We start from the raw sequence: 14924 nt of genomic DNA on the forward strand, positions 1-14924 counted from the left end.
AAGCTTGACAGTTTCCCCCAGAATCTTGTCAGAAATGAAATGTCTAGGGAGGTTTCTGTGTACATTCTAAACTTCTTCCAATATTGGACAGCAGCAGATGGTAGTGTTAGGTAGAGCCTTATCTAGGAGAGTCTTTTCAGAATAATTACTAAAATGATATTAGCTAATATTTATTGAGCACTTACAATGTGATAGGCACTTTTTCAAAGCACATTACATGTATTGACTCATTTAATTCTCATTGTGTCCCTATGAGGTGCTTGCTATTATTATCTGCATTTAACTTATGAGGAAGTGAAAGAACAGGGTTTTCTGATGGACCAATAAAGAGAAGAACTTCATTTCCAATCCAGCCATTCTGATTTGGAGTCAAGTACTTAGCCAATTTGCTGTGTTGCCTTATTTATCTATGGTTTACACAGAGTGAAGAATAATTCAAAGGTGTTTCCATCAAAGACTTCATGGTGTGATACCCTAAAATTTGTTGTTGGGCCTCAACTGGGGCAAAATTTGATAGGAAGCAAAACATCAGCTGACTCAGTCAGAAGACTGGGTTTAAGAAAGTTGCTACTGGTGGGAAAATGGATGTGTTGTAGGTTGTTGAGAGAAGATGGGAACTGGAAGCAAGAGGAGGTTGGGCGGGTGAGAATATTATGTGGTAGTTAGTGAGAGTCCCATTTTCCTCTGTCTTGCTTAGCTGGTCATTCTGGAGGTGAAGTTAAATAATAAATGAATGAATTTGGGACCTAAAAGTTCTTTTGAAGTGATAGCTCCTATTGTGTGTCCACTGGTGTAACCCCTGGAAGTCAAGAAGTATGGTGGGAGATGAGTGGATCAGGAGGGAGCATTGCATCGGTGGGCATCAAAGGGCATAGATGAGAACCTGGGAGATGGACAAGGAGCAGACACCAATGGATTTTGAAAAAAGTGGTATAACTGGTGAGCTCAAAGTCAGGGGAGCTCATGGATGTGGGGAGCAGGGATTGGCTCCTTCTCTGAATCCTTTTTCCCACTTGGCATCTGCTGCTCTGACAAGGTCTCAGTCTTGGTGCCTTCTGCCCACTGAAGAAGACTAGAACTCACTGCCATTAGGTCTGCTGTTATCTCAAATGAATGGTTAGGGAGAGCTCATTCAACCCCTGTGCCCCCGTCCCCCATTACAGAATATGAAGGACCACCATGTTTCATGATTCCACCTTCCTTCTTAAGTTATGTTCGTAGCAAAATATTTGTTAATTGCAACCTTTATAGATCACTTAGGTGAACCTGGAAATTAAGGGAAGATTAGACCTCCTTAATTTGGGGATAAACACTTGATATGAGTATCATGTGGTCATCTATTAAATGCTTAAATTCTTTCCTATCTTTGTACATCTCATTCTCTTTGCTATAATCCTTATTTTTACTCTTATCCAGATTTATCAGTTATTTACAGATTGACATACTTTCCAAATGATATGTTATTTCACCCTATATGATGATGCTTAATACAAAATAATCCCCAAATCCCACCACATAGAGATAACCACTTGGAACATCTTGTTGAACATTTCTTCAAACACCTCTCTTCCATATACAGAATCCTAAATTCTATGATTTGCAGGCAGGAGCTCAAGCCATGTCTAATTTCCCATGACTCTTTTTTCACTTTGCAATATGTTGTAGGCAGACTTTCCTCTGAACTCATTTCCCTTCTATGCTTTCATCTATACCACTGCCTCATGCTCTCTTATTAGTACTACCTTGTTTTACTTAGGCATCCCCTGTCCATTGTTTATTGATAAAGAAAGAGTCTTAGAACCAACAGATCATCACACTAGGCTAACCCAGAGTTTATGGTTTGCTGTCACAGCCATAGGATTTTTGGTATTTATCCATTAACTAGAGAGTCGGAGCCCCTCAGAGAAGCACTGTGTGATAGAAAGAGCATGAAGCTGATGTGTGAGGAGAACCAGGCCCTGGCCCCAGCTCTGCCACTTAGCAATTATGTGACCTTAAAATCACTTTAGCTCTCTGAACCTCAGTTTGCTGCTCTGTAAAACGATATGGGGATGCATGATGCTTGAGGTCTGCGCTACCATTTTGCAAATATTGTTCTGTCAAAGTAGATCCCTCGTCACCTCCTAAATGCTCATGTCAGCTCTTATTCCTCAGTCCTCTTCAGTGTCCACCATGGGTCGATACAAAGTAAACACCTAACAACCACACTGTGAATGATTGACGATGCAGCCACTGAATCCATCTTCTTAGCTTTCCCCGGACGGCCCACCTCTGAGATTTTGTATTGGCTTAGTTTTAACCCAGTGAACCTCTGGCCTTTTAACCTGCTTACCATCTCACTTTAAGAGTTTCATTTATATCCACATTTTAAAACATCTTATGTGCGTGTGTGTGTGTGTATGTGTGTGTGTGTGAAAGAGGGAGAGAGCTGTGTATGAATGTGTGTGCACACACATATGTATACACACACACACATATATACATATATATCATATATATATATATATATATATGGATGGATGAATATGTATGTTATTTTTAGATCAGTACAAGTGAAATCTACACGGAAGGAATTACTGTTCTTTACCCTGAAATGAGATTTTTTTTAGATAAGAGAATGAGATTAAATTATTTTCACTCCCTCTTCCAGAGTTGCAGATTAAATGGGTGTGTGTTCATGTTTGAGGTGGGTGGTGAGCAGTGTCCCCAGGTCTAAGGCAGCCCTTTCCTTCCAGCCATTCTTTCCTTTCCTTCCTTCCCTCCTTCTTCTCCTTCTGTCCTTCCTTTTTTCTTCCTTTCCTTTCTTCTCTTATTCGCCTTCCTTTTCTTCCTCTATAGAAATGAGTTGAAGAGTAATGTTCTTCTTTCTATTTTGGTCAATGGTGACTTTTATCCCTCTTTCATATAAAAATGAGAGCCATCCTCTATGCAAGAAACTGCTCAACTGATGTAATTCAAATATGAAGTAGTATTTGAGGATAATCCAGTACTATATTACCTTCATATAAAGTAATAGAACCATGGTGGAGGTGACAAAAAATAAGTTATTTCTCTCAACTTGTGCCCAGGATGGAACGCCTTTGAAAATGTCCTTTAAGAAAAATCCACAAAATCTAGTTACCTGAGGGTGAACAGGAAGTTTGAGCTAACCCCTTTGTTTAATATGTGTTCTGAACAGTTTGGGTTAAATTCCTTCAAAATGAATTACATACTTCATTCTGTTCCTAATGAATTTAGGGATGCTAAATTCATTAGGAGTTTTTTATTTTGGGATGCTCAGAGGTACTTTCCTAGGCAGTGCTTAATATAACATGCTTTGAGTGACAGGTGTTTTCAGAGACTATTCAATAGAGTAGAGCTATTTCAATGGTAGCTCCATGCTTTCTGAATTCCTTTTGTAAATGTATTTTTTAGTTGGACACAATACCTTCATTTTATTTATTTATCTTTATGTGGTGCTGAGGATTGAACTCACATATGCTAGGCAAGTGCTCTACCACTGAACTGCAACCTCAGCCCTCTGGATTCTTCTTCTGTCCTTTTAATTGTTTTTTTTTTCTCTCTCTTCTGAGAGTCAGGCCACCACTGACCAGTTTGACTATTGTGGACATATTTACCTATCTTTCTTTTTAGTTCCACTATACTTCTATTTTTGATTAGCTGCATCTAACATATTATGTGACAAAATGCCTGATGTCTTTAACATTTTAATGAATTAATAGCAAATATTACATAAAGTAGTCTCCAAAGGTCTTTTTCTGCTCATTTTCATATTATTAGCTAAATTGCAAACGTGTTAGGTTTCTGGAGAAATTTTCTCAAGGTAATCACTGTTTTCTGGTAAACAATCCACACTTCTGGGTTGAATGTGAGATTTTTCTTCTAAGCCAGAAGAGATGACATTGTCCCTCGTTCCTCCAGGTGCATGACTCCCAGTTCTGTTCTCTTACTTGTTTCTGACCGCTGGGTTCTTGTTTTGCAGTCCCCAGTCTGTCCCAGATCGCCTGAGGATCCGGGTGAACAAAATCAGTTTACAAGACTATGAAGGATTCCACTACGACAAAGAGAAACTTCGGGAAGCTTGTAAGTTGTCGGTGTCTGTAGGTTTCTTGCAGTTAGCCTGTCTTCAGCTTCTTGACCCTCTTTGGTTTGATGGGTAGAGTCACTGGACCTTGTGTCTGGAAATGAGGCTTGGGAAGTACAGTATCATGGGAACTCAAAATGATGATCTGCGGGCTGGAGAAAACGGAACTGGGAAAGGAAAGCATCAGAGTTCAGTCACTGAGCTGCAGGACCCAGGTCAGGAGCTCTCAGCTCATTCACCGCTGTAAGTTTCAATATTGCCTACAATGAGGGAAGCAGAAAGCAGTAAGACCACATGGCAGAGGAACACCTACAAACTCTTGAGACAACACAAGTCCCTTTCTGGAGCCTGCATTATCCGACTTCCCTCATTCTTACACAGGGGTGGCAAAGTTAGCCACAAAGGCATCCATCATTTTGAGTTACCATGCTGTGGTGTGATGTCAAAGAGGGGCACATTCTTCCCACAGAGGCAGAAGAATGCCTTGATGATGGAGTGCCTCATGGAGGATGAGGTGCATGGTTTCTGAAGTCTCAAATCGAGTCAACCTGTGAATTCTCCATGTGTATATTTTCTGTATACTTCATTGAACACAAAGCTCATTGTCAGTATCCCTCATCAATAGGTATTTATAGGACACTTTTTACATTCTGGTCACTATTTTAAAATTCTAAAATTCTGAGGTTCTTCTTAAATGTGGGGGCCAATAGTCAAATGCAGTAAGATCAAAGAAGGTGAAGAAGACCAGTGTCTGAGAGAACAGGCAAGAATGCCAGCAAAATGAAAGGGGTTTTATATAGAACCAAAGACTTATTAACCAAATCCCATATGGTGTCCCAACGTGAATTGATGAGAAGTATAGAAGAGGCAACTAGCTAAAATTGGAAGGAATGGAGCAGGAGAAGCATTTCTGGGTTAGTGACTTCCGAGTTCTGATTTCTGGCTCTGATCTGAGAGAGAGTGGTAGTGGATGGAAATCCTGAGATCCAAGGACAGTCTCAGATGGATGCATGTGCTTCTGAGATCTGGGGTTGGCAGTGAGCAAGGACCCTTTTCCCTGGTGGCCCAGGCACAGAATTGCTAGAGAGTTCTCTGTGAAATCTCTACTTCCTCAATTCTCTCAGCTGCTTCAACTTCCTCAACGCTTTGGGGTGTTTTCCTGCAACATCAGGACCTTTGTTTTCTTCTTGGCCCTCACTTCTACCCCTCACTCTCACTGCTTTGGTAGGAAAATGGGAGCTAGAGGAGGAGAAATTTTCTGCAACTCTACATTTTTTCCTTCTGTTAACATCTTACATTTCCTAATGTAAAGAGATTATAAATAACAGATCAGCACCAAAACTCCAATTGAATCCACTGAGTGATAGACCCCTGTATTTGCAATGGAAGGTAGAGCTACAATGTAAATTGAATTGACTTTTAGAAGCTTCTAGTTATAAAGAAGTGTTTTATGTTCTTTCTTGTTCCAGACTTCCAAATGAATAGCTTAAAATTTTTGAAGATAATAAAAAATAATGGATCTCAAAAAATATTTTGCAACTTACCATCAATTCCCAGTTGGGGGTGGGGATACATTTAAATATTTTTGACCAAAATGAAATTTGAGGCTTGTCTATGGTTTCCGTGATCTGTCCTATCTTTCCTGTGGCATTATCTGTCCACCGTTGCCAGAGGCAATTGTGATTTGAGTTTTTTCCAGGAAGATGACATTTCTTGGCAAGAGCTTTACTCATCAGATCTTATGTTATCAAACTTCTATGTGAGAAAACTTCTGAAATTGGGAGAAGTAACTTGGCATTAATATAGGTCAATAAAATCAGCAGTGTCTTTGAAACCCCAAGCAGTGTCTTTGGCAAGTAATCTCCCAAAGTGGGCAAAAAAAGGAATTATTCTAAAGATCCGAGTTTTAAGAAACAGAGGGAGTGAGTCCTCTTAGACCCTTCATTTATTCAGGCAAATTTGTATCTGTTTGTCATCACCATTTACTAGATTCTTGCTAGGGTACCTGGATGGTTGTTCATATTAGATTGGAAGTTGGGGTGTTTGTGGTCTAATAAAGCCCTGCTTCCATCTGTAATGCAGGGTGTTAATACAAGATGGCAGTCTCTTGCTTATTTTAGCATAGAGAGAGAGGACTAGACCATCAAATACTTCCCTCTCCTCTACCATTTAGCTCCATCTCACCTGGAGACATTGCCCCTAAACTAAGAGCACGGACAGGTTGTCCTTGACAGTCCCTCCCTCAGCTCTTGTCAATAAAGTTCAGACTTACTTAAAACACCTGGAGTTTCCCCCACTGGTTGTGATTTATCAAGCGTCAAGTTGATGGTTATGATTTGTAAGAGGGGAAAGTCTATTCAACTGAAGAGGTAGAATGGATAGAGAAAGAAACCTTAAGAAAATCTATAATAATGACAGCAGAAAATCACTACTGTCATCTGAATGAAGTATATAAATGAATCATTAATAAACCATATAATCATATAGTCTAGGCAAAGGAAAATCAGTTTTTTAAAATCCATTTTATTCTGTCTCCAAAAGAGATTAATTGGCATGACACATATTTTTATATCTAGAATAACTTGACACTGGCCCAAATTTAACTCTAGCCTATGAAACTTGTTAAACCTAACTTTTGGCACTTACTGTACACTTTTGCATTTCTATGGTAAGTCACAAAAGTCTAGAGTATAAAACACAAACAGGTAAAATCATTTTGGGGCCAACCAAAAACAGATGTAGTCTGTAAAGATAAGAGGGGACTAACATTTGATAATAGTGTATCAAATATAATTTTCAGCAATGCTTTTCTCAGTTTAATGGATATTATTTAGATGCATATGGTATATAAAGTATACTTCCTCAGTTTATTGGTTGAGACTAATGTTATTAGGATTGCACTCTAATTAGATACAGCAATTTAGGCATTTTCACTAATGGAATTTCCTTGATAAGTAATTTAGTAGAAAAGTCATAAATGTTTGTGTTTGAATCTCAGTTGCAACCTTGGCGAAGTACTTTAATTTCTCTGATAATCAAATCTCTCTTCTTTAAAATGAGAATATAATTGCAACCCCATAGAGAGCTGAGGGTGAAATACAATCTTGTATATGAAACCCCTGGTGCTCAGTCTGGCACAATACCATGCTCTCCAAAAGTGGCAGCTATGATTATTGTGTTTGCAGTTGTTAAAGAGCTCTACTGTCACATTACCCATCAGTCCTCAGATCCGTAAGACCAGGTTTAGTATAGGGACTTGTGCTTTCAATATAAGATGTTTCCCCCAAAAGCTCATTTGTTAGTTATTATGCAGGAATGTTCAAAGGTGAAAGTATTAGATTATGAGAACTATAATCTAATCAATGGATTATTCCATTTTTTGTCTTAATAATTTGAATAGATTTGGGAGTAGTAACTGTAGGCAGGTAGGGCATAGCTGGAGGAAGTAGGTCACTGGGGTGTGCCCTTGGTTATTGTACTTTCTTCCTGACTCCTCATGCTCTCTGTCTGTCTCTTTCTCTCTCTGGATGCCATGAGCTGATAGCTTTCCTCCACCATACCCTTCTAACACGATATTTTATCTCATCATGAGTCCAAAGCAATGGAGTTGGCTGACCATTAACTGAACCTCCAAAACCCTGATCCCAAAGTAGACTTTTCCTCCTCTAAGTTGTTCTTGTGAGGTATTTTGATCAGAGACAAAAAGCTAACACAGGGCTGACCTCCTTCAAACTAGAGCAACAACCTCCAACTTCCTTTCTCACTTTCAAAAATAGAATTAAAAACATTAATAAATATGGTCATTCCTTGGCATTTGTAGCAGCTTGGTCCCAGGATCCCCTTTGGATACCAAAACCCATGGATATACAAGCCCCTTAAAAATAATAGCATATTATTTGCATATAACCTGTGCATATCCTCCCATATTCATTAAATCATCTCTAGATTACTTATGACACCTAGAGCAACCTAAATGCTATGTAAATAATTATTATATTGCATTGTTCAGGGAATAATGATGAGAAAACAGTCTGTTCCTTCCATTTTTTTTTTCATTTGTCTGGGGAGTTAAATAATGCCAGTAATGGTCCAACTACTGTGGATTGAAAATAACTGAAATATTGAATTCACAGATTGGAAACCCTTTTATATGTGTGGCCAGTTGTATCATAGAAAGATTAGGGGAAGAAAATGTAAATAGTCATTTAATGTGCTTTTATTGTGACTGTGAGTATAAATGTCTGCTATGGTGACAAGACACTTAAAAGTATGGAGCATGGAAACTCTGTGTCCATGTTTGATCTGACCAGACATCTGCAAATTCTCTTCCTTAAGTCTGAATACATTCTCTTAATTGTATCATCTGATATCCATCACCAAATTGTTTTTAACTATACTTTTTATTTTGAAATAAATTTAGATTCATAAAACAGTTTCAAAGATACTAAAGTGAGTTAATTATATTTTCATGGTGTGTTTGTTATACTACCATGGTACATTTGTCAAGGAAACTGATATTGCTACATAACTTTTAACGATGCCCTTGGACTTTCTATTCCAGAATTCAGTCCCAGATACCACATTGTATTGAGTTGGCATTTCTTTCCTGTCTCCTCTGGTCTGTACAGTGTCTCAGCCTTTCCTTCCTCCTCCCTTCCAGTCACCTTGATGGTCTTAAGGAGTATTGGACAGGTATCTGGTAGAATAACTTCCTCTAATCTGACTATGTCTGTTGTCTTACTCTAATTAGAGTGGAGTTTATTGGAAAGAATACTACAGAAGTAGAGTACTTCTTGGCCCATTCTATTAGGATTCACCTGATGCCTACAGTGTCTCTGGTGATGTTGACCTGCTTGATTGGTTAAGGTGGCTTCTCTACTGCAGAGTCACTACTTTTATCTCTTCCCTACGTTGTCCTTTCGGAGTAGATGGATGGACCACTGCAGTTTTCATCACTTACAATTTCTGTATTTGACTTCAGTTGAATTAAAAACAATATGTGAAATTGGTGGAGCCATCCATTCATCTTGCATTCCTACTTTGCAGCATCTTCATATTTGCATCAGTTATGTACAGATACGATGTGAGACGCTGGGCATTGAAAAATGAGACCAGAGCATCTCTCAGTACAATATAATTTATTCAGAGCACATATATGGTGTTCTTAGTATGAAAAAACAGTGGTTGAAAACAAAGCAAAACATAATCAGTCTGCATTTGCTGGAGCTTTTTTTCTCACGTACCTATTTTCCTAGCAAACATTATTTAAATAGCAAAAAGAAAAGACAAAATGCATACATGCAAGAATGAGCAAATCCAGTCTAACCACTAATTAGCTGTGTGACCTTAGGCCATGTATTTGTCTTCTTCAGGCTTCAGTTTTCTTATCTGCTAAATGCAGTGGTTGAACTAAGTATTTCTTAAGAATGTATTATATTATAATAAATGATTTGCCCTGTAGAAATTATGTAGGATTTAAATCTTTTCCTCTGACTTGTTCCCCTTAGTGAAGTCTTTGAAGCTGCAATATGGCTCATAATGAGTGTGAGCATTAGAGAATTGTGTAAATGCTTTTTGTTTCAAGAATTTGCTAAAAATGCTGGTTTTTTTTTTTTTTTCTCTCAATTGCTTCATCTAAAATGAACTCTCCACCCCACGCCTCCCCTGTTTAACAAGTTGACAACAGGGCTGTTGAACAGAGATGTGGCCTCCACCTGATCAGGTAGGCAGTAGGCATTCCAGTCGGAAGTCCATCTGGGAAGTTCATGATGTCACTTTGTCCTCTGCAGACCATGGCCCATCCTTACCCAAGTGTGTTTATGTTCATTTATTTTCACAAACTGACTCTGTGCTTAGTTTCTTTTACTGTCCTTTCTTCTCTTGTGCTGGTATGTTCTATTTATCATTCTATTTAAAACTGTAATATTAATTAAAATAATACTAGTTGGGGCTGGCGATATAGCTCAGTTGGTTGAGTGCTTGCCTTTCAAGCATAAAGTCCTGGGTTCCAATCCCCAGTACCGCCAAAAAAAAAAAAAAAAAAAGTACTAGTTTACACATATTGCACTGTGTTGTAAACTAGGAAATATCTTTAATACACATATCTTGTAATTGAATTCTCTCATCCTTGTATTACAGGCAGTATTGCTATTCCCAGTTCACATATAAAGCAACTGAGGCACACAAAACAAGGAAACTGTAGAAGGGTTTGGCATTCTGAATACTTAATCACTGTGCTCTGTTTATCCCAAGCACTGCTTCTGATTTTCTTATGTAAGGTATATTGAAGAATATAAGTAAAAATGTATATGATGTCAATCATTCATAATATTTCAAATGCCTTTTTACATTTTTATTTAATTTTTAGTTGCATTATAATTATACATAATAGTGGAACTCATTGTGATATATGTGTATATGCACATAACTAATTTGGCTAATTTAATTTCCCAGTACCTCCCACCTTTTTATATTTTTACTGACTTGACTTTACCATACTCTGGCTTATTGGAAAATTTTCTGGTTTTGGGTCTCTTTTCAACCTCAGAGAAATCATCCCATCATAACTTAAACAAACGTTTATCGACTGCTTACCATATTTCTAGTACTATTTCTGTACTGAGAATTGCTCACCCTGGTAGTTTATATTTTAGTGGGGGAGACAGACAAATTAATACATAATAGAATAGAGGAGAGTGCTCTAGTGACAGGAGAGTGACAGAGGATCCTGTGTTGATAAGGTGATCAAGGAGAGACATCTGAGGAGGTGACATTTAAGAAGAGACTTGAATGCAAAGAGTACATGTGAACAGGAAGGAGGTTCATGAGGATGAACTTGGTTACTTGGGTAGAAAGGAGCAGGGATGGTTTTGGATTTGTGGGAAGAGGCCAACACATGGAGAAGGCTTGTTGGACACAGAGAGTGATGAGAATGTGTGGGAACTATTTGAGGACCGGAACAGGCCTGGACATTTTTCTGAATAAATCTGACTGCTGATTGGAGAACTGACTCTGTCAGATTGTAAGAGTGGAGGTAAGTCAACAGACTTATTTGTATTCCAGGACAGAGATGACAGAGTGAGAAAGTTAAACTAGTAGAGTTAAGCTGTTGGTATCCTGATACATTTTGGTGGCAGTACTGGTTGGATGAGGTTATGGGGTAGCTGGACTGAATGCAAACTGATTCGAGATGGCTTCTGAGGTTTTGACCTGCTCAACTTGGTAAAAAGGGGTAGGGGAATTGAAGAGAATTCAGCAAAGGGGACAAACTAGAAGCTTTCAGTGAGCCAGAAAGACACCAGGGGAGCTTGTTCATTGGAAGCCAGGAGGAGAAAAACATCTCATAAAAGGAAGAGCATAACTGTCAAATATTCCAGAAAGGTTGAGTAGGATTCATGTTAAGATTGGTAATTGGATCTGGGTAGAGTGTGGTTTTTGTTAACCTCACAAGAAGTTGTGGATTGAAAAAAGTGAAGGTATATAGTGTATCCCTGTGCAAATGAGAGCAGAGGAAGTAACTCAGCACAGATTGCTCTTTTGAGGTGTTTACAAAATGGAAGAGAAAATGGGATGGTAGCTGGAAAAGAATGCAGAATCAAAGGAGGACTCTTTTTTTTTTTCTGGTTTGTAAGATATTTCAGCAGGTGAGTATCTGATGGGACTGATGTAGGACAGATGAGGCTGGACCCCTGAGGAATTAACTGGAAGCGGGTTTATTTAGGCTGCCACAGTCCAGAGGGGTGATTGCATAAAAACCTCTGGACCTCAAGTCTGGAAATTCTTTTAGATTCATACTCACTGAGATGTTACATGGCAGTGGGTGGGAACAGGTACCCTCTTTCCCACATTCTTAGGTTAGACAAAGGGATCACACTTGTCTGCAAACCTGGCATTTATGAGAAAGTGGAGACTACAAACCACAATGCTCTCTGCAGAAATTTTTGCTGATATCCTTTGTAAATATTTTTCTGACAAGAGGAGAAGCTTAATTATGACAAGGGTCTTTTGGGTGGGGGTACTTGGTCTGCTTTAGGACCAATCCATTAGAGAGGCAAAGCTTGATTCAGAAGAGGGCAGGTGCTGGGGCAGTGCCTTTGGACAGGTGGTGAGATGGGGTCTGATGTGCCAAGGATGGGGATAGGGAGAGGGAGGAGCCAGGTCCTGGATGGAGAGGGACAACAGAGTAGTGGAGACACATACAATTAGATTGATGGATTTGGAACTAGGGAGAAGCAGAAGCTGTAGTTTGATGATTTGAATCTCTTTAGTAAAATAAGAAATGAGCTTATTAAGTGAGAATTAGGGAAGAGGGGGTACCAGTATTCAGGAAGAGACTAGAAAGTTGGAAACTGTCCATTTGAAGACAGAGACAAAGAGGGATCCAGGCAGAATTGCTGGGCAGCACTTTAGAAATGGATCACTGAATTCACTGGCTTTTTATAAGCACCTGGAATCTGACCTGTCACTTCCTGGGGCTTTGGTTTATGATGACTATACTCTGTCTTTCTGATTTCAAAGGACCCTGATGCCAGAGGAATATCAGGCTGAAATATGTTCTTATTATTAATAAAAATTCCTTTGTTATGTATGATCTGAAGCCTTGCTTTGTCTCTGAGGAAATAAGATATGCTTCCAGAGCTGTGCTATATTAGAAATTCATAATGTTAGGTCCCAGACAAGGCAGTGAGCCCGAAGTGTTGATAATGATATTTGATCCTTCCTTCAATGTTAAATCTTAGCTTTTGGTAATGAGAGTAATCAATTGCAGGTACATCCCTAAGTCTTTACTCACATCAGAATTTTTTCTTGTAGTTGATTTATCTTATGTAACATACCCACCAAATAATGAACAATTCTTTTTTTTTATTTATTGAACACAAAAGGGGTACAACTTCATTTCTCTGGTTGTATTGCTTAGTACCAACCTAGTGCATGTAGTTGTTGTCTTACCAGCTTGAAGACCCCAGGATGTAAGGTCACATGGTTGTTATCTTCTCTTTGAAGGCTTTCTCCTAAGATCCTTGTATAAAATGATCACCTTTTCATTCATCATATTAATAAGTGACAGTGTCAGTCATGACAGAGTCATGACCATCATGTTTAATGATAAATAATAACTCCACTTCTGTATTCATTCAGTTATGGAGGACTGCTGCGTACACTGCCCATATACATTTTCAAAGGGACACCTGAAACACTGTCTCACCCAGGGTCACATTGCTGGGACAGGATTTTCATAAGAAATTATACCTTTTCTCTCCTAGTACACACCTTATTATTTGTTAACAGATAGCTATGTACAAATAGAAATGTGCCATTTAGAAGAATTGGGGGCCATAGTTCTTGAAGTAAGTTGGGTTCACTGGGAAACAGACTCTGAGACTGAATTTTGTGGGCCAGGAGCTAATTGGGATTTTCCAAAGAGGAAACCACAGTTAGGCAGGGCAAGGAGCATAGAATTGGGTAGAAGGAGGTGAGTTGAGCTTTGATGCAGCTGCAGCAGAGGATTCCTACAAGGGCTCTGGTTCTGGCACAGCCACTTATGTTTGTCCCACGGGAGGCAAGGGTTATTGATCCAGGTCAGGCTCCCCCCAGGGAGGGAACAAACCTTGAGTGAGGTAGCTTCCTTCTTGGAGAGGGACTCAGATGGGAGCTCCAGGGGGCCATTCCCTTTTGTGCCCCAGCATGCATTTGGGTGGGGCCCTTGAGCTCTGGATGCAGTCTCAGCTGTCATTTAACACCTGACATTTGAACTGATACTGGAATTTGAACTAAGACACAAACAAGAGTCCTTTGTTCATCTCTTTGTTTAACAATGTTTATTTCAAGGAGGTATGTCAAGTACTATGCTAAGTACTGGGGTCTAGTGTAAAATAAACTCTAGCCCCCCAATTTCTCTCTGTATCTTCTGACCTGACCTTTATACTATTCAAGAAATTCAAATGCAAGTTAATTACTTTCTACAGAAATATGTGCAAAGAGAATGGAAACCTAAAACAGGAATACTGACCTTTTCTTAAAAGTGCCTTCTGGCATTGAACTATTGGCACACCCCATGTTCTGCCTTTGGATTCTGAGTAATTACAAGTGGAAACCTAAGTGCAAAACAGGCTGAGCTTCAGGTGATTTCTAGTGGAACACTGTAGTCAGGATAGAGAACATCAGAGATTGGTTCTCAACAGGATGGATTATTTCTTCTATATCCATCCAAGTTATGGGTAAAGATACTGAACTGTACTGGACCCAGGGTGGAAATGGGAACTTAGTCTGAAAACAATCTCTTTGCAGATTGACTCAGAACCTCAATATGATGTGACGCTTACATGGATGAGAGCCGCAGGCCTTTCAGAGTTCGTACTGGAGGAGAGCACTGGTAGTACCTCGTGGGTTTCCTGCATCCCTGGTCCCCTGCCCGTTTCCCAGAGTCACCTAGCAGCAGAATGAGAGGTTATCAGCTGCTGTGGAGTGGTTGGCCCTGCTTTTTGTCTCCTTATGGCAGTTGCCTGGCTATAATTTGTTTACTTTTTTGCTTCTCAAAAGAGACTTTGGTCTCCTTCAGATGATTTTAGGAAAACTTTCTGTCATTAATTCTTCATGTTTATCCAAACAACCTAGAGGTTCGAGACTGCATGACTTCCCAGCATCTACCTAGGGGTGCCTTGCCCATCAGTATATAGCACAGCAGGATAATATAGAAACCGTGGAAGAGATTTGGACCAGTGTGTCATAATCATCATTTCATGTATTTAAGTTTTAGATACGGTTATTTTGAGGGCACTTCTGATTTCTTCTTGGTTTTTGCATTTATTTGGCTGGCCTAGCTATGAAGCCAACATTCTAA

The 14924-nt window shown here is 39.2% G+C and overlaps 1 protein-coding gene across 3 annotated transcripts in view; it reads left to right on the forward strand.

Annotated features, from left to right (window-relative positions):
• Positions 1 to 14924, forward strand: part of DGKI (diacylglycerol kinase iota) — a 432523-nt gene that overhangs the window by 307134 nt on the left and 110465 nt on the right. For all 3 annotated transcript variants that reach the window (XM_079150095.1, XM_079150096.1, XM_079150097.1), the window contains one exon: positions 3983 to 4083. In XM_079150095.1, the coding sequence (XP_079006221.1) occupies positions 3983 to 4083 (101 nt within the window). The remainder of the gene's footprint in view (positions 1 to 3982; positions 4084 to 14924) is intronic.

This window comes from Sciurus vulgaris (assembly GCF_902686455.1).
Source record: "Sciurus vulgaris genome assembly, chromosome: 8".
In the NCBI taxonomy this organism is placed as follows: Eukaryota; Metazoa; Chordata; class Mammalia; order Rodentia; family Sciuridae; genus Sciurus; species Sciurus vulgaris.